Raw genomic sequence first — 19,223 nt, forward strand, 5'->3', positions numbered from 1 at the left:
GGGAAAATGAATTTTGCCCAGGCTTTCACATTTTCACTTTATCTGTTCTTCTGATATAATTTCATCCATTTTAGTAAGAACCTGAGGTTTGACTCATCATCCATCCACGTCCTGGGACAAGGAATCCCATCAGTGTTTCGTTCTTAGTTTTCACCATAGCTAGGATCCAGTCCATCCCGTCTTAGCCGGAGGTGGCTCCCACGAGCTTGGAAAAACCACTTCTCAGCCTCTCCTTCCCATTCATAAAGCGGGCTAACACTGTTATCTCCTGCAGCGGTGGCTTGCGGGCCTTGTTTGGGATGAAAGTCGCATGCAATAGCTTTAAAGCAAGACTCTGTGAAATGAGAACTACAAAAGTCCTCTCTGTGATTAATAAACTAGGTGCTTGGGCAACCAATTATTCTTAGTCTTCAAGCCAAACTGCATATTATGGTAAATGTATGACTACATTTAATTTGCCTGTGGTTTATGCTTTAAAGCTGAAGCAGGAAAGAAGAATGGAAACCATGGAGTGCCGTTCAGGGCAGGGAGGGGTTTAACTTTTTTTTTTTTGGCCAGGCTGTGGTTTTCCCCAAAACTGTCCCTTCCCCGAGTAATAATTGCCTATGAGAAAATCACACATCCCAGCCTGATCTCAATCTGGCCTCCCTGCTGGTTGGTTTGCCTTCAACTAGTGCATTAAGTATAATTATGCATTTAAAATGCATGTTGTTTGGTCACCAGACCACAGTAAAGCAGCAGAATGCCGACCTGTCTTACTGGATTGTTGAACAGATAATTGAATGAGCAAGCAACTTTAAGACCTGTGGACTTCAACTCCCAGAATTCCCCAGCCAGCATGCTGGCTGGGGAATTCTGGGAGTTGAAGTCCACAGGTCTTAAAGTTGCCAAGTTTGAGAAACACTGCATAAAGGTGGTATCTTTCCTTCTAGTAGTGTCCCTCTAACTTTGATGATTGCATGAAAGACAGTAATTCAACAGATACAGTACTTTAGGCCATGACATCTCCCTGCCAGGAAAACTTTGGTGGTAAAACCACCCACACCGAGTTTTAACAACAACTACAAAAAGCAATGGCAAAAGGTGGGGGGTGGTCATGGTTTGCATTTGGATTGTGATATTCAGTCATGCTGGTGCTTGGGGAACTCAGCCACTTCCTTTCTTGGTGCAAAATTGAGGTTACAATTTAAGGAACTTGTGGTTAAAATAACCTGAGGTTGTTTCTGTTTCCCTAACAGATATTCTCCAGCTTGTGCTAAGGATTTAAGGACAGTGACATTTGCTTTAATTTTTCCTTCTGCATCAGGGATCACAGGGTCCGCTCAGGTGGCTGGAAGTCAGGAACGGAGCAAACGCCAAGGGAGTGTTTTCCTGATTTCAAGAAATACAGGCTCCGTTTATGGAACATTAACAGTGGCTTTATATCAGACATTATTTGTTCATCTTGCCCCAGACTGTCTATTCCGGTGTGGCTCATAACGCCTCCCAATGAGATTTTTCTCCCCTTTTACTTGCATGTAGCAATTTTAATCTCGGGGCGGATTCCCGTTTTTTTCCCCTCCAGAAGAGCTGCGTTCCTCTGTGGCAGCCTTTCCCAGCCTCTTGACCCTGGAGGGACCCTTGAAATATTTTTCCGGCCTCAGGGAGCCCCTGCCCATTCAGGCTCAGAGGCCAGAAGTTACCAAATCATTTTATGCGTTTCATGGGAAGGCCCGTCTATAGGCATGAACAGTGTTCTTAAGCTGAAAATAAAGAACGAAGCTTGCCTCTTTCGTGTGAAGTTGCCCACATTTGAAATAATTTTTTAAATAAACCGTGATCTCCCAGGGAACCCTGGTGGAGAAGCCCTGATCTATGGGGACGGTCGCTGAAGCCCACACCTCTTACGGCTGCCAAGGTTGACAGGCACTGAAAGAGTTTGTCTTAATCATGAATCAGAGTGCCATTTTTAGCCCACGACGTTCATGATTCTCCGGGTAAGGCTCTTCATTGCGAAGTTACAGCATTTGCAGGCAGCTCGATAAGCGCCGGAGCCGCCAGCAGGCGCGAGGTCCCCCGGCCGCGTGGGACAGCACCCCTCGCGCATGCGCGCCGGAGCGCTCAGCCCGAGGACCGCCAGGGGACGATCCCGGCGCAGCATTCGCTCTTCCCGCTCGAGGAGGAACCCGTTTGCGCCTGCGCGGGCCTCGACGGAGCGGCCGCGCTTCCACGACACGGGCGAGGACTGGTCGGCGCGGGTGAGAGGGCGGGCTCTCTTGGCTCCTCCTGTGGGCGGGGGCTCCTCCGCCTCTGGCAGGGCGGGGCGTGGGCGGCGCAGGCGCAGGCGCAGGCGCGGCGGCGCCTCCGAGGCGCGTCGTAGTCAGTTGGACGGTGTAGCCGCCGCGCTCGGAGGTGGGCGCGCGTTCTTCTCCTCCTCCTCCTCCTCCTCTCCCGCCGGAGCTCGCCCGCGCGCACCGCCCGCCCCGACGTCCGAGCCCCCACGCGCCAGCGGAGACCATGGTGGATTATCATGCCGCCGGGCAGCCCGCCTACCAGTACGGCGGCAACGGGCCGGGCATTGGCGACTACATGGCTCAGGAGGACGACTGGGATCGGGACCTCTTGCTCGACCCCGCCTGGGAGAAGCAGCAGCGCAAGGTGAACGCCGGCGGGACCCTCCTCCTCCTGCAACCCCGCCGCCTGCAGAAGCGGGAGGGGAGGGCGCCTCTGGGCATGGGCAGAGTGCCCTCGCTCCCCGAAGGGCAATGCCAGGGGCGGGCGGGGGGCACGGCCGGCGCGTGCGAGCCGAACGCGCCGGGCGCCCTGCGAAAGCCCCGGGGGGACTTCGGGGGCTTGGCCGCGAGCGGGGCGGCCAGGCGAGCCCGAGTTAAGCGGCGCCCGGTCGGTTCGGCTTTCCGGGCTTTCGACTGCTCCTCGCGCGGTCTTCCCCAGCCCCGCGTGGCTCCCGGCGGGGGGGGCGGGGGCGGCTGGGCTTGGGGGGGCCCCGCGCAGCGGCTGCCAACCTTCTGGCGGGGCGCCCCGATCCTGCGCCGGGTGCCGTCCGGGGAAGGCGGGCTCCTCCCGGGCAGCGCCGTGCACCGGCCCTGCTGCCGGGAGGGGTCCCGAGCCCCCGGGGGGAAGCGCGGGCGGGGCTCGGGGCGCCTGGGCCGGGGGGAGGCGGGCGGAGAGGAGAGCATGGGCATCGGCGGGCTTTCGGGCCCGGGCTGGGCGGGCAATGCAGGGGCTGGGGAGAAGGGCTAGCGCGGCGCGGCGGCTGCAGGGGGTCTCCGGCGGGAGGGGGCGGGCGAACCCGGCCTGGCAGCGGCCGCTTGAGTGGCCTCAGAAGGGGGCAGCGGGCCAGTGGCGGGAAGTGGCGGGGGTTGACCCGACGGGCAGGAAGTAGGAAAGCTCGGGAGGGCGTCCCGTTGAAGGAAGGGACGCTTGGCCCCACGTTGGCACACGGGGCATCGCCGCTGCTTTGCATGAAAAGCATGAATGGGAGGTCTGGGGGCTGGCAGGGGCATTGCTCGGAAGGCCCGAGGCCCGTCGGGACGGGACCTGGAAGGGCAGCAGCGCGTGAACCCAACCCGTGATGTCTGGTCTGGAACGCTGAATGCGGGTGGGGGGCGTGGAGGAGGCGGCGGCGTGGGGCACGGAGGGTGCATAGCAAGGGTACGTCTTGCTGGGTTGGGCAGGGCGGGGGTCAGAATTTGGTTACCTTCCTGGAGGGAGGAAGCTTAGCTGCCAGCCAGGGTGCCTGACGTTTGCCTGTGAAGGGGGGGTAGGAAGAGGAATGAACGGTGGTGCTGGGTGGGGCAGCTCCGTTTGCCTGGTGAAGCGCTGCCAGCCAGCCGCCCTTTCCTAGATAATTATTCATCCTGCGGTGTGGGATGGGGAAGAGGGCTGTGGTAGATGGGGTGGATGGCTGCTGTTCCCCATCTTTCCAGTGCTGAGTGTGGGAGGGAGAACGGAACTGGCTTTTTAACTGCAAATGGCCCACTGCCGACCCCTCCCTTGGGGACTCTGCACTACCATGAGTTGATTAGTGTGCCTGTGCATGTTCCACTTTTAACATTGGCATGGGATGGTCTTTGGGGCAGAATTCTTCCATGGCTCCCCCCCCCCCCAATATAGGGATGCTTTGAATGGTCGCACAAGGGGAGAAAATTCTGTTTTCTGACCCTTTTTTCCTTCTTTCCTGATCTGGCTTACGTTATTACAATAGAATCGCAGGGGAAGAGACTCTTAGACTGTTGTTATTATTTTTCTTTAAATAGCAATGTCAGGTGTAATGATAGTACACTGCAATTATAATTTATCCTGGGCGCTAATTTCAGATGATTGCTACATTTCAGTTTGTTCCCCCCCCTTTTTTTTTTTTTTCCTTTTGTAGTTAGAAAGCACCAACGCTGCCAGCTTTCATTGGACATGTGCAAAAACCTGGGATGAAAGGGTTCCTGTTCACACCCCTCACTTCCCTTTCTGTTTTCAGCCTTGTCCCCAAGGTCAGCTGTCACCTCCGTCCAGGGCAGCTGAGGGATGCAGTTCCTGGCCCCTTGCTGGGCAGCCCAAATCCTTGGCTCTTATTTCTGCAGCCTGTGATGTGCAAACAATAGTTAGGGGCAGACAGAATTCTGAGGCGACAAATTATTTCTGTAGCAAAATCCACTGCCTTTTGTGTTGGGATACATTTTGGGCGCGAGCCTCTGCTCAATCCAGTTTGCACTTTTAGGCTCTTCCCCACTCCCCCACCCATGAATCAGAGGCATATGTATATTGGTGCCTGGAATCTCAGAGAATTGCATAATTATGCTCGTCATTAAGATTGCTCCAGGCGGCAGAGTGGTGAACTCCGATATGTCTGAAATGTTGCTGCTTTTTCCCCCCCGACCTTGGTGGGTGGTCTTGCTATGGCAATGTAGGTGCCTGGGTGCCATTTGTAGCTGCACCCATCCCACGTGTTATAAGGCATATTGAAAAACGCATGTGAAGTTCCAGGCCTTCAGTGAGCGTGAGTGAAGCCCTTGGATGGGGTGTGTATATGCTTATTTCTTCCGTTCTGCTCTGGTTTCTGTCACCTTGCTATCTTTTATTCCTTATTTTTGGTCCCTGTTGAATTTTTTTTAATGTTCTTTTAACCGTGAATTGTTAGGAGTCAGGTGGCATGCGTATTTAATAAATCAATCAATAAAATACTTCTGCGCGGCTGCTGTTGTGAGGTCATCAGGGTCTTTCGAGCAAACTGAATATGATGGGTAGGTGTGATGTCATGATTTTGCGCCCCCCCCCATTTATTTCTGCCTGAAATGACTGCCTATCACCCCAAACTTCTAGGTCTGAATTGCCCAAACTGTTTTCCCCTCCTCAGTGCTGGGCAGTTTCTCTTCCTCTTCTTGAGTCACTGGATGTTGGAAATGCAGAATCTCTCTGGCAGAACCGATTTTGGAGAGACCGGGAGGTTTTGCTGAGTGCAAATTAAGGAAAAATAAGTTCTCCTTCTCTGCATTTGGAATTACGCCAAGATTTTGGCAGGACGCGGTTCTTCCTGAATTCCAGCGTGTTTCGCTAGCTTCATCCAGCCCAGGCCTTGTCCTTTGGATTCGGCGGGCGAACACTCGTGAAGCCAGGGTGGCCGTCTCGTACTTAGTTAAATTATCTTAATTGCCAACGGCTTTAAGGCTGAGCTACGGGTGGCAGTTCGGACTTTGAAGTGGCAAGAGAAGAATTCCTGCAGGGAGTTTGATTCTGAACAGAGTGACTGGGATGTTCAAAAGCAGGGAGCAGACTTGCAGCTTTCTGCTTTTTCCCCACTCCCAAATTAAGGAGCTAGGCTGAAATCAAGACTCTGGAGCAGTAGCCACGCTAGACTCTCACGCTGTGCTGAATCGGTGCCAGCTCAGAGCAGCTAATGACTTTCCCATGTTTTCTGGCATAGTTGTGGCCTGACGGGAATGCTGGTGTCTCCTTCCAAACCTTGGTTGAGCAAAGGTTGCTGGAATTGGGGGGGGGTTGAAATGCAGATGAAGGTGCAGCCTCCAGAATGCTAACCCTAGCAGAGCTGCACCTGGCTGCAGGCCTCGATTCTACTTTATCCTGATGACGTGGCACCAGAGCTATTTCTGTGGGATCCTGCAACTCTGTCTGATTGGCAGGATTGGAGTAGCGTAAAATTTCCCCGCACCGTCCTGCTTCAGGCTGGAAATCGGAAGTGTGTGTGTGTGGGGGGGGTGTAGGTTCCATGTTTGAATGCCAGCCCACAAAGCCACCTCCTTGCGCATAGAGAAGCCAGGCCTATCGGGCAGGAGGGGAGCAGCCTCTCGGCAGTGGGAAGTTTCTCTCTGACTGCAGCAGCGCCTGAGACATGTGCTCACCTCTCTCTCTCTCACCTGCAGGCCTGACTTCCTGCATTCCAATGTCTGCAGATCATATGAAATAACCTTCATCTCATTTCACTGTGGAAAATTAAAGGTGCCAGAGGTCCTGTAACTCCTCTCCTTTTCCATCTTTGGCTCAAGATCGAAGGAGAAGTGGGCAGGCTAGGGAAAAGCACCCAACTTCCCATGCGCTCAGTCATCCTTATGATACCTATGTAAGAAACACACCTCATACAGCTAGTCCTTGACTTATGACCACAACTGGGACTGGGATGTCCGTCGCTAAGGGAGTCATGCCCAATTTTACGACCTTTTGCCATGGTTGTTAAGCGAATTACATGGTCATTAGGCGAATCTGGCTTCCCCCTTTGACTTTGCTTGTCAGAAGCCCGCTGGGAAGGTTGTAAACGGCGATCACGTGACCCCAGGACGCTGCAGCCATCATAAATACATGCCGATTGCCAAGTGCCTGAATTTTGATCACATGACTGCAGGGGCACTGCAACAGTTGTAAGTGCGCCGACCGGACATACATCACTTTTTTCAGCGCCGTCATAACTTCAGACGGTTGCTAAATGAATACTTGTAAGTTAAGGACTACCTGCATTGTATGTTCATATTGCTGTTGTAAGCTCGCCCCATCCCACCGCTGAGTAAAAAGACCAAGGTGGTATCCAGTTCAATAGTTCATTGCAGCCTTAGACCAGTACACCAGGGCGGTATTTTTGGGGAAAGGGGCACGTTGAGATCCTCACGCTTCGTTCTCTTGTGTCTGTCCGCGTTGGTCTTGGACTTCCTGGTTGGAAACTCACTGCCCTGCCATCTCCCTGTGTTTGCTTCTTGGCAACTTCCTAAAATATTTTTCTGAGGCGAATGTGTAGTATTTCCAGTCGGTGAGCCAGTTTCACAGTTAGGCAGTCATATGGAATTTATTTTGCATAGCTGCTTCAACCCAGCTGGGCCGAAGCTGTGTTGCTGAGGGCCTCCAAGCTCTTGTTCAGACACTGTTATGGAGAGACATGCGGCTGGGGCGTGCATTTTGAATTTTGAGAACATGAGGAAAAGTGCGCTTGCCTATGGAAAGGGGGCGGGGAGAGGAGAGGCCATGAGCAGCGTGGGCTTGTCCCTTGTTAAAATTGTTGCCATGGGGAACATAACCGGCTTCAAAGCACCAATTTACCAAACTTCTACTTTACTCCCTCCTGTCAGACGATCTGTAGGATGTCTGCTGACCTCTGTCCTTTTTATGGGCCAGAACGAGCCCATGATTTTTATTTTAAAGGAGAGCATATGCAGCCCATTTGAAGCTCAGAAGTATTTGGGGGTGGTTGGCTCGATGGATACATGCCAAACATACACTAAATTAGTAGTGGGTAACTTGGTAGGCAGTGCCTGGGCACTGAGTCAGCGAGGGGGTCTTCTGGTGGGAATCCCGCCTTCAGTTAATTAGATTAATACCAAGGTTCTTTAAATTAACAGTATTTTTAATAATACATTTCCTGCTTATCCGCCTAACAGGAGGTCCTGTTAGCGTAGAACGGGACCCGCGTGTGAACGTGGATTTTTACAAGGTCAAAGAAAGGTGGGTATTGCCACACTTCCAAGGAGCAGGCACGTCAGGCCCTAATGCCAATATTTGAACAGTGTGTGACATTCCTCAGTCGGGTACATTACTGATGCCTGTAATTGGGGGTGAACTACCTTGAAAAACCAGGATTAAGGTGTGCTGAATTCTGCTGTTTTAATGTAAAGGTTGGTTCTTGTGGAGATAAACAACTGTCCTTTCCTAGGCACTCTACAGATGGGTGTTATGCATCCCGGAGCTTTTGTTTTGGTGCACTTTAAGTTTCTAATTAGAGCTGCTGAGAAAACACGACAGTAATAAAGTTTGAAAAACTAGCAGGATTCAGATTTCAGGGTTTTATTGACTGGATTAATTGGCCACAGGGGTTTCCTGATTGCATTTAATGGGCCAAAAAAAATATATGCTTGAATGTGAAGGATTTTCTCCTTAGTTTTGAAGAACGCAACAAGCCAACAATGTAGCAGTGTTTGACTCTGAGTCTGGGTTGAGTGGATGTGAAAAGTTGCAACCTCAAAAAGCAAGGTGAAGTAGGAGCAGATAATGCAACAGGGTATCTCTTGGTTAGGGAAACCTTTCTGTTCTTCTAGCAGAACGAATTAATTTGGAGATCTGACATCAATAAGCAGGAAGAACCTGAAAATTAGTCCTCTCTAACAAAGAGTCCTTATTACACTCTGTACAGGAAGTCCTCGTTTAGTGACCACAGTTGGGACTGGCAACTGTCGTTAAGTGAAGTGGTGGCTAAATGAAACAGCAACCCGGCTTATGATCTGACTTCAGCTTTCCTTTGCTTTAGAGCAGTGTTTCTCAATCTCAGTAACTTTAAGGTGTATGGACTTCAACTCCTGGCTAGGGAATTCTGGGAGTTGTAGTCTGTACGTTTTAAAGTTGCTGAGATTGAGAAACACTGCTTTATAGACCTGTGACTAGACAAATGCGAGCATTGGTCGTAAAGTTACTTTTTCATCACCATCGTAACCGTGAACAGTCGCTAAACGAGGACTACCTGTACTTGCTTGAGCTCTCAGAGCCAAAGCAAATGGCCAACCCTGCTTCAGGCTTAGGAACTGCCTTGGAGAGATGTTCAGATTTTAATCGGTGGGGCCTTATTCCCAAGGTGCATGCTAGTGCCAGGTTGGTCTTTGTTCAGTTGGCATTTGACTGCCAGACACAGCAGCAGCGGCAAAGGTGTGCTGCCATCTGGGTTACAAAAATGCTGTTTCGTTTGTCCTCCGCTGTGGGCCAAAGGCCATTCCTTCATTGAATGAAGCCTGAGCAAGCAGGAGGATCTCAAACCCTTAGCTGGCCGCCTTAGCCATCTCCCAGCAAGCTTTGGAAAGCCATAGTGAACCAGTGACCTTTTAGAAGATTCTTTCTGCGGCTGAAATAGAAGGGGCTCAACAGGCTGCTTCCCCAGGGAGCTAATAGCTTTCTCTTGATGGTTGCTGACATGAGAGCTGCTAAGCTACTGCGGCTCAAAACAATTTAACATAAAGTAACTTTTGGAGGGTGCATCCCTGCATGTGAATAAGTTGTACATCATGTGTGGGCAGTATGTGTCTACAGGCAGCAGGAACTGATGTTGAGGATGGTTTGTCTTGCAACAACAGCGATGCACCTTTTCGGTAGCTGCTCTGAAAATAAACCAGGATCACTCTGTATATTTTCCAGTTTCCCAGCCTAGAGAAATGTCTCACAGGTTGTATAGAGCTAGGAAGTCCGGTCTTGGCTCTAAAGTGCCCTGAAATCTTTCTTCCATCCTTCTCTTTCAAGGCTGAGACCATAAATTGCATGTTTAGGGATCTGCTTCCAAGTTCTGGCAGTCTGGAAGCCATAGTCCAGGGCTGCCTGAGCATTTTTAAAAAATTATTATTGTTATTACTACTTTGCTTGAGTTAGTTTGAAGAGCAGCCAGGTGATGAACTGCCTGTGTAACCAGCCATGATTTAAATTTCATTGGGTTGGAGCACGTCCAAGCTGCGAGATGCCGTGGCTGGGATGGGTTGCTTATTAATGCGTCTTGCAGGACCAACTTCCAAGGGTGCTGACTTGGCTCCAGAGCAGAGGCGCACGTTGAATGGAGTCTGGCTGGTTATAGAGCATCATGGTTTATTACCTGACAGATTGAGAACTGGCCTTCTCCCGTCTCCCCCACCCCATGTTGACAAGTGACATTAAAGCCATTTGCCCGACAAAAACAAACATATATTCAGAATCTCTGCAAGGGGAGATTAAAAGGATGCAACCAGTTATTTTGTCCCAAATCAACTAAAACCTGCATAAAGATGACTGCAAATTAATAATATTGGAGAGTTAAGAAAACACAACTCTGCAAATTTCTGTTAGTTTGTACTAATCTTTACTCAGTGCCCTGTGATGTGGCAGCTTTGTTCTCCTAAGAGCATCTTTTCTGTGGGTGCACAGCACAGCATTGAGGGAACTGTAAATGCGCAAGGGGAGCATCATATGAGCATACCGCCCAGAGTCCCTCTTTTGGGGGAGATGGGCAATAATTAAATTTGAATAATAAATAAATAAATATGAGCCTATAACTTTTGATACTACAGCCATGCTATGGGGAAAGCTCACCAAGAAGCAGGTTTCACAGGGGGGACGTTGTAAAGGGTGATTAAAAGCTAAACTAAGAAGGATCCCCAATTTTCCAGAAGGGAGTTTGTCAGTCCAGACAGGCACCTGGACAAATAGAACTTCTAACAGTTACGAAAAATAGGTAAGTGAATCTGCATAGTATTAACTATGATCCACTTGGAGCTGTCAGCCCTTCATTGTAAGGCATCTGTTTCATTTTCCAAATTAGAAGCTCTGAACGAGGCCGTGGTCTATGTAGGAGTCCGCATGCCTTCAGAATGACCCTGGCAATCGGCTGTGCTTTAAGATCGGTTTTAGGACTGCTTGACTCGAGCACTAAGTAAATCTTACCAGCTTTCGGTCCTGCTTATGGAAACAGAGCTAGTTCCCCATCACAATTTGAAGGGATTTTACTCACCAGCCAGCAGCTGGTACTCAAATTCTGCTCCTGTTCGTATCCCTGAACCCCACTGTGCTGAAATGCCATCCGCAGGATCGGTTGCCGGCTGATACGGGAGGCGCCTGGCTTATACTGATGAAGCCCTTGTTCTTTTCAATGGGAAAAGAGCCTGCGGTGCCCCATGCGTGTGCCCTAATGTTGGGGTCTGGGGGGGCTCAGAAAGTATGGCCCCTTTGGGTTTGTTTGTGCAACCTCTTATTTCAGAGAGGTGCCTGGCTCCAAGGTGACCAAAGCTGGAGGCCCATCGAGCCCTTGACGTCAGCCTCAGAAATAAATTGCTTCTTTCTAAAGGCAGCCTCCCCAAGCTGGCGGTTCCTGGTTTAAATGTGGAGTTTGGCTGGGCTTTATTTTTGTAACGCATCCTGCCTATGGTTTGCTGAGGACACTTCTGAACTCACAGCAGGCGAGGGGCTATTTTCAAGCCTCCTTTTGACCATTGGTGAAAATAATAGAAATTGCTGGCGGATGAGACAAATTTTCCATTTTGGCTTTGGCAAGAGAAAGATGATGGGGGGGGGCAGTTTCCAGCAAGTTCTGCCTTTTAATCATCTTCAAAACTTCTGCAACATTCTCCATTTCCATGTTGTCCAAGAGTGACTTGCTGACCTCCTGAGAGGTTTTGCAGTAGATTTGTCTCCTGTCCCACAGTATTATTTTGGGAGGTGTTAAAAGATGCAGAGCGGCCCCCGTACATTGGAGTGGGAAGCAGTTCCCAACCCCCATCGGTTTCTTGGGGGGGGTTGGGGGCTTTGTTTTCTTTCTCAAACCTGTCCTTCCTTTCCATATAAGGAGACAGCAGTAAACATGAAAAGGAACATTCAAGACGGGTAGAGCAACTTTTTAGACAAAGATCTGAGCTTGTTCGTTTTTTTAAAAAACTTTGTCTGCACTAAGAGCCTTTTGTTCTTCAACGTTCTCGTCTTTTACTCCTCCTCGTTTTCAGGTATCTCAGCACAGTAAGAAATGAAGCCAAATTCCAGAGCTGACTTGGAGAAAATGAACATTACTGTACCAAAAAAAAAACAAAACCCCAGACTGATCTCAGCCCCTGGTTAGGAATGTTCTCCTAATACTCTCTAAGCCAACAGATGTTTTAAAAAAGCAAACGCTTAAAAGAAAAAGTTGAAACACCTATGAAGGTAAACTTTGACCCTGTCGTTGGAGCCCAAAGTGCTGACAGGCTAACAATATCAGAATGCGGAAGTTGTGCGTGTATCAGTCAAGTCCGCAATCAGTGGTTCTCGGGCCACTGGTTTCTTTAGCGAACCCCCATGGCTTTCAGAAATGCTGCAAGGACAAGTGAATTTCTGACACCTCCATGGCCTGTCCTTTCTTCTGACTTTTGGTGTCCTCTTCTCATGATCAGCAGTACTTGACTAGGAGGAGACCGATTGCTTGAGCCCCACCCTTCCTTCAGGTTGATGACTTTGGAGATGGATAGGAGACTCATGGGCGATTAATCGTAGGGTCAGCTGTAGCTCTACCTTGGGGCAGGGGCATTTTTCTTTATTATTGTTGTTGTTGTTTTTAGCACTTTAGAGAAAATACTGGAGAGCCAGTTTGGTCTAGTAGTTAAGGCGCTGGGGTAGAAACCAGGAGACGGTGAGTTCCAGTCCCGCCTTGGGCATGAAAGCCGGCTGGGTGACCTTGGGCCAGTCCCTCTCTCTCAGCCCAAGAGCCAATCAGGTGTGGTATGAGAGTTCTAGTCCCGCCTTAGGCATGAAAGCCAGCTTGGTAACCTTGGCACAGTCCCTCTCTCTCAGCCCAACCCACCTCACAGGGTTGTTGTTTTGGGGAAAATAGGAGGAGGAAGGAGGGTTAGGCATGTTCGCTGCCTTGAGTTATTTATAAAAATAATAAAGGCGGGATAAAAATTAAATAAAATAAATAAAATATGAGTACATGAAAAAAGAACCAAAGTTTATAATACAGATAAACTAGGGATTTAAAATATAGAGGTTGTAGGTTTCTAAAATGTCATTGGATGGATGGATGGCTAGATAGATAGATACCACATTAAGGGACTAAAAGTAGGTGTTGGACTTAAACTAAAAATGAGTAACAAAGACCACAATCCACACTCCACACAATCTAACCACTAAATGGAACTTTGCACTGTAATAAGTTCAATCCAGTTGCATGCTGTCCAACGTACTGTTGTGATAAGCAGCTTCTGACGGAGTTCCCTGTTACGTTATTATCTTCCGTCTTCCAAGATCTCCTCCTCACAGTCTTGATAAGATAAGGCCATGATGATTACGTAGCCTGCTCTTAAAGACAATCTAAATGTGCTTTCCAGTTGAAATGTTTTTTGCACTTTCTGCCTGGTAATTTGATAAACTGAAGGCTAACTCTGGACAGCTGTCCAGCGCTCCTTTTGTGCAATTGCCCCTCGCCTGGCGTGGGAGGGGCAACAGTTCTGCTTGGGGGTGGCTAGTACCGTAGATCTCTCCCCGACGAATAAGATCTTCGCCTCTTGGATTTTATATCTATTTTATCTTTGATTGTTATATTGTAATTTATATGTTTTTAATTCTTGATTTTATTGTAAACCGCCCAGAGTCCCCCTTTTGGGAGATATGGGTGGTAATAGAAATTTGATAGATAGATAGATAGATAGATAGATAGATAGATAGATAGATAGATAGATAGATAGATAGATAGAGTCCCTTCAACAGCAGTTCCTGGAGCCCCAGAGGCTGGGTCTCACTTAAAGCTGGAGTTGGCCACGATACTGCAACTTAAGTTAACTGCTGCAATTTTCTTAACAGCTCTACAATCCCAGAGCACCTTGCAGCTTCTTTGCCTGCCAGTTTTCTTCTGCTAAGGAAGGCGGGGGGGGAAGTGTTCTAGCCAATGGACATGAATTTCTGGGGTTGGGGAAAAGTGACTTCCTTTGAGGATTAGGGATGCTTACAGCACTGGCCTGTGCAATATTATTTAGATTGCTCTTATGCCTTAATAAGGTATAATTATGTCATAATTTTCCATTCCCTAACGTAGAGCTAAAAGAAAGGCTTCCATGCACTTATGTATGCACTCCATAACTCCCACATTTGTAGACTGTGAGCAGGATCAAGCCCTCTGTTGCATAGGAAATACTGCTTGTTGGGCCTGGAAGCGTGGATGTTACCCTCTCGGCTACTGACCCTTCCATTTCCAAGCAAAGGCCATTCTCATCCCAGATGTGGTGTTTGACCACAGGACGTGATGAAACATAACCTGAGCAGTTGTATTTCAGCTGTTCTGTGAATGGCTTTGAATTAAAGTTACACTATCAATTGCTGATCTCTACGTGTGTGTGCGCGCATGTGTGCGTGCGTTATATCACTTCCCTTGACCCCTTCTGTAACTGGCAGTGAAAGGCTAAATTCTGGCAACCCATGGCGTCATTTATAAAGGTAATAGAATCTGGCTTTTCTTGCAGAACTAGGCTCCTGTGGTCCGGTATTTTGACATGTGTGTAAGCCATGGCTGCAGGGGTCTCATGGTGCCAGGGATGTGCCCCCCGTTTCCCTTGTGCAAATTCTGCAGCAATGAATTGTTGGGTTATGGCACTGATAATCCTCTATCTGGGCCTTGAAGACCTCACTTCCTTGTTGACCTGGCTGCTGGCATTCACTGTCGGTTGCAACGGCTTTGGCCAAAATGACAAAACAGGAAATGATAAAGTATTGTAAATTCAGCTGCAGGTGGCCTTTTCCTGGGAAGGGTAATACTGCTGCTGCTTTCCTGCACAAATAAAACCGGCCTGTTCCCCATTCCCATTATGGCTCTAGGTGTTCCATGTGTTTTTCGTTGGCTCCAAAGCTATGCCAGAGTGCGCACACCTTAAAAAACGACAGTTGCCCACTTTTTCTGCCCAGCTACATAGCATGGCTTCACCGTTTCCCGACATCGCACTTCTGAGCAAACAGCATGTGACCGTGCATATTTTGCTCAACAAGCCTTTACTTGTCTCTTGCGCTGTCCTCTTATTTCTTTCAGCTGGAAGGGCCTGTAAGCTGAAGGGGTAGCTACTAAAATTTTCATGGCTGGATATATAATTCAAAACTCTCCTTCTATACAGCACGTGGTAACTGAATCCAGTGTTCTTCCCTTCCTCGTTCCCTGGTGTCTATGTCCCTTTTACCCCAGTTCTTCTCCCAGCAAACGAGTTACCTTTCAACTTCCTGTGGTATAGCTTTGTGAATAATTAATCTATCTTTGGAGCTAGAAATCCGTCTTGGAGAGGAAGAAGAATTCTTTTTAGGGTGGGGAGTGATGGGGGAATTTGGAAAGAGGCAGACAAAAATCTTTGCCAGCTGTTAGTTGCCTTATTTGAGTGCAACCAGCAGTTAAAGCAATGTTTTTCAAACTTGGCCACTTTCAGATGGGTGGAATTAACTCCCTGAGTTAAAGCATCAAAGCACAGAACAAACCCCCCCCACCCATTGGAAAATGAGCAATATGCTCACCTGGTGGGTTCCCCCTTAATTGGGGTGCTGCATATCACAGCCTTGTTCCTTAAGAGGCATCCCTCCTGCACTTCTCCTTGCCCTGTCGTTGGTGTGACAAGGCAAACTAAATAAAGTGTGTGTTTCTGTGGTGTGGCAGCGTCCAAAAAGCAGTTGCAAGAAGGGTATTTCAGTGCTAGGTAAAGGTAAAGGTTTCCCTTGACATTAAGTCCAGTCGTGTCCGGCTCTAGGGGGCGGTGCTCATCTCCGTTTCAAAGCCGAAGAGCCGGCGTTTGTCCAAAGACGCTTCCTCTGTGGTCATGTGGCCAGCATGACTGAACGGAACGCCGTTACCTGCCCGCTGAAGCTGTACCTATTAATTGACTCACATTGGCATGTTTTCGAACTGCTAGGTTGGCAGGAGCTGGGACTAGCAACGGGTATAGTAGGAGCCTGTAAGCCCCCTCCCCTCACTTTCTGCGGACCCGCACCCTAAGAGGGTTGTTTGTGTCCTTAAAGGACGACCCAGAACCCTTGTGCAAGGGCTCCCTTTGAATCCTTAAGGAGGGCTGAAAGGGCTGAAGTGAGCATCCGGTGGGGCTCCGTTCTGCCAGAGCAAGGCAGAGGTTGTGAATCAAGCCCCCCAAGTTTTCTTTAGGGCTATGCCCAAAGGAAGCAGTGGAGCTGAATAGAAGGATCTGCAGAAATGCCATCTTAGCAGTTCCATCTAAGTTCCTCTTAGCTGGAGGAGACATTACTGCTGACCAGTCTGATCAGGATGGCCCTGCCAAGCAGCGCCCAAGGAAAACCGGCCATGGGGGTGTGTGTGCCACGGGGCCACGAGGAGTCAATGAAGGCAACGGTTGGTGCTTAAGCGGTGCCATGAGACTTTTTAAGGTGTTGGCCCCAGCTATGTCAGCACGTGCGGGTGGGTGTCTGTCCTTGGAGCTTTCCTTCAGGCAAAAACCCCCCCCCCATTTGTTTCACTTTTTCCAAATACCTATTCACCGCCTGTCGTGCAAAGCATCCTCAAGCGTTGCCCAAGAACGGATTAGAATACGTTAAATGCGGTAGCTAAAGAAATACGAACAGAGAAAAGAAGAGTAGCAGCCAGTCTGAACGCAAAATGGGGAACGGTCCAGGGGCAAGAGATGAACAAGTCAAGTGCGATGGAAAAAGCAGCTTTCATCCAGGTGTGGAATTTGGGGAAATGTGCAATCTGGGGTCAGTGACCTCCTTGCCTTCTGTTTTCTCCGAAAGCTATAGCCAATTCTGTAGTCCTACCTCAGCTGCAGACTTGGGCTGGTGCCTGTATGCATTCGTGCAATTTATTTGGTTGTGCAAGGTCTTATCCTGGGTGCAAGTAAGGCAAAGTAGGGCAGTGTTGGGCTTGAGGGTTTAGTGACCTGGTCTTGAGAACAGATGTCCTGATGTTTCACCAGCCACCGTGGCTGGCATCTTCAGAGGCAAGGTGTGTCCCACCTTGCCTCTGAAGATGCCAGCCACGGTTGGGGCCAAAACGTCAGGAAACCCGTTGTATAGACCACGGTCACTAAACCCTCAAGCCCAACACTGCCCAACAGACACCAGCTGGGAGAGCCCACACTAGTATAAGGCAAAGTAGTTTGGGGGTTTCAGTGATCTGGTTTCTGAGGGGTGCAAGACAGTTGCCCCTTTGGAGATCCCCTGATCAAACCGAAGAGTTTCCAGTAGGCCATGACCTGTGCGATTTGGCACTGAAGACCCTTAAAACATTCAATACCTGCATTGACATTTGACCAGCCTGAATTTTTGGGTGGCTCAGCTGGGCTCCTTCAGCAGTTCCAATTCTTTGCACTTTCAGGGTGGAAGGAAGAGGGCGGCTTCATTACAAGTAGCACTTAAGAGCAGCTCAATGCAAGAATAAACTTGCTCAGGGCCTGGCCTGGCACTCTGAGTGCTTCTGTGTGGGAGGGGTTCTGGCTCCGGAGGCCAGAGGCTGGGCAGCTCTCTGCCCTGTGGGGAAGGGAGAAACACAGAGCAAATCGACAAGACTAGTGAAGCCATGTTGGGCATAGGATTTAGCACTTGCCCTGTGTACCTTGAAGGGTTGTGTACATCCTATCCATGGGGAGAAGGATGTCCAGGACTTATCCAACTATGAGTTATCAGTTGGAGGACCTGCAAAATTTTATTTTCATATACACCTATCAGAGAGGGGGGCACACAACAGCTGCGCCCGTCTTCTGAAACAACGGCTAACAAACCATACCCCAGTTGATGCTCGCCGGGTGGCTCTGTTAGGTAAGCATCTTGGGAGTTGTAGTCTACCACATCTGGAGAACACCAGATGGCAGTTGGGCCGTGTAGAACCAGTGGACAGTTGCTTTTTCTTCTCCTCCTTCACAAAATTGGAAGAATGCAGACTTGATTGGCACTGGATTCAGGCTGAACAAAGGACAAGGGCCAGAAATGTCTTCACTCTGATCCAGCATGTCTTCATGTAGACCTCAACAGCTTGAAGATGTGTGGACTTCAACTCCCAGAATTCCAGAATTGAAGTCCATGCATGCTGGACGGGGAGTTCTAGGAGTTGGTCTGCATATCTTAAAGTTGCTGCGATTGGGAAACACTGCTGTGGGCTATGCCAGGGCATAGCTCCTGATCATTATCTCCGTCTTCTAAGGGCCAGTGGTTATGTAACCATACACTCTGAAGAGGTGCTTGTGGGAACCAGTGGTTTGCAAAATTGCAACAAGTGCTAAGCAGAAGAATTTTTAAAAATGGATGAGCTGTCCTTTCCCCAGACCTATTCCAGTCATGGTTGATGGTTCTTACTTGCAAATTGCTGACTGGATGAAACGTGGGGAAGGGGATGAAATGGACTAGCTGGGGCCGTGTTCGAAAGAACTTCATGTTGCAATATTTACCGCAATTCCTTTGCTTCCAGGGATGGGGAAGTGCGAAGCACGGAAAGAGTGGTCCCACTTCAGCCAGGCTTCTCCAAGGTGCAAGGGACTACAAGTAGTCCTCACTTAACAACCATTTGTTTAGTGATGGTTCGGACTTATGACGGTGCTGGAAAAACCGACTTGTGACTGCTCCTCACACTAACAACCATCGCAGTAGCCCCACAGTCACGTGATCACAATTTGGGCGCTTGACAACCAGTTCACATTTATGACCGTCACAGCGTCCCATGGTCATGTGATTGCCATTTTTGACCTTCCTGGCCAGCTTCTGGCAAGCAAAATCAATGGGAAATTGTGTGAGTGACTTAACGGACACCACAAAAATGGTCATAAAATTGAGTCGGATTCCCTTAATGGCTGCTTCGCTTAGCAACTGAAATTCTGGTCCCAGTTGTGGTCGCTAAGCAAGGACTACCTGTACCACTTCCCAGAGTCAGTTTGTAGGGGGGCGTAATCCAGCCTACTGAGTTGACCACCCAGAAGGGAGGGAGGTACAGGTTGCTTTCAGGTGCTCGACCAGATGACCCCCCCACTCCAATGCTTCAGCTTCATGTGCAGAGTCAGCCTGCTGGAGCTCCCCAGTTCCTTCTCCGTAGAAGTAAAAGCTTCAGGGGCTCTGTCTGAGCATCCCTGGAAAGCCCCCGATGCTCATTTTCAGCCTGCGCTTTCTGTGCTGGTGAGGCCAGTTAGTTTCAAGCGGGAAGGGCGCGCCCCACTCCAGAAGATGAAAGCCTCTCTTCCGAAGCGGTTCTCAAAAGCGGAACGCACCTGTTGCCGTCTGCCCGGCATTCTTGCACAGGGAAGGCCGGTTCTGCCGCCGACGGGCGGGTGGGATTGATCTCTGCCACC

At 49.4% G+C, this 19,223-nt stretch overlaps 1 protein-coding gene across 5 annotated transcripts in view; it reads left to right on the forward strand.

Moving 5' to 3' along the window:
* Positions 1-2,397: 2,397 nt before the first annotated feature.
* ACTN4 (actinin alpha 4) overlaps positions 2,398-19,223 on the forward strand; it is a 79,868-nt gene continuing 63,042 nt past the window's right edge. The window contains exon 1 of one of the 5 annotated variants that reach the window (XM_063311944.1): positions 2,398-2,637. In XM_063311944.1, coding sequence (XP_063168014.1) covers positions 2,497-2,637 — 141 coding nt within the window. In that variant the 5' untranslated portion in view covers positions 2,398-2,496. The remainder of the gene's footprint in view (positions 2,638-19,223) is intronic. The other 4 variants (XM_063311946.1, XM_063311945.1, XM_063311943.1 and 1 more) reach the window with 4 other exon arrangements.

This window comes from Candoia aspera, chromosome 10 (genome assembly GCF_035149785.1).
Source record: "Candoia aspera isolate rCanAsp1 chromosome 10, rCanAsp1.hap2, whole genome shotgun sequence".
Lineage (NCBI taxonomy): Eukaryota > Metazoa > Chordata > Lepidosauria > Squamata > Boidae > Candoia > Candoia aspera.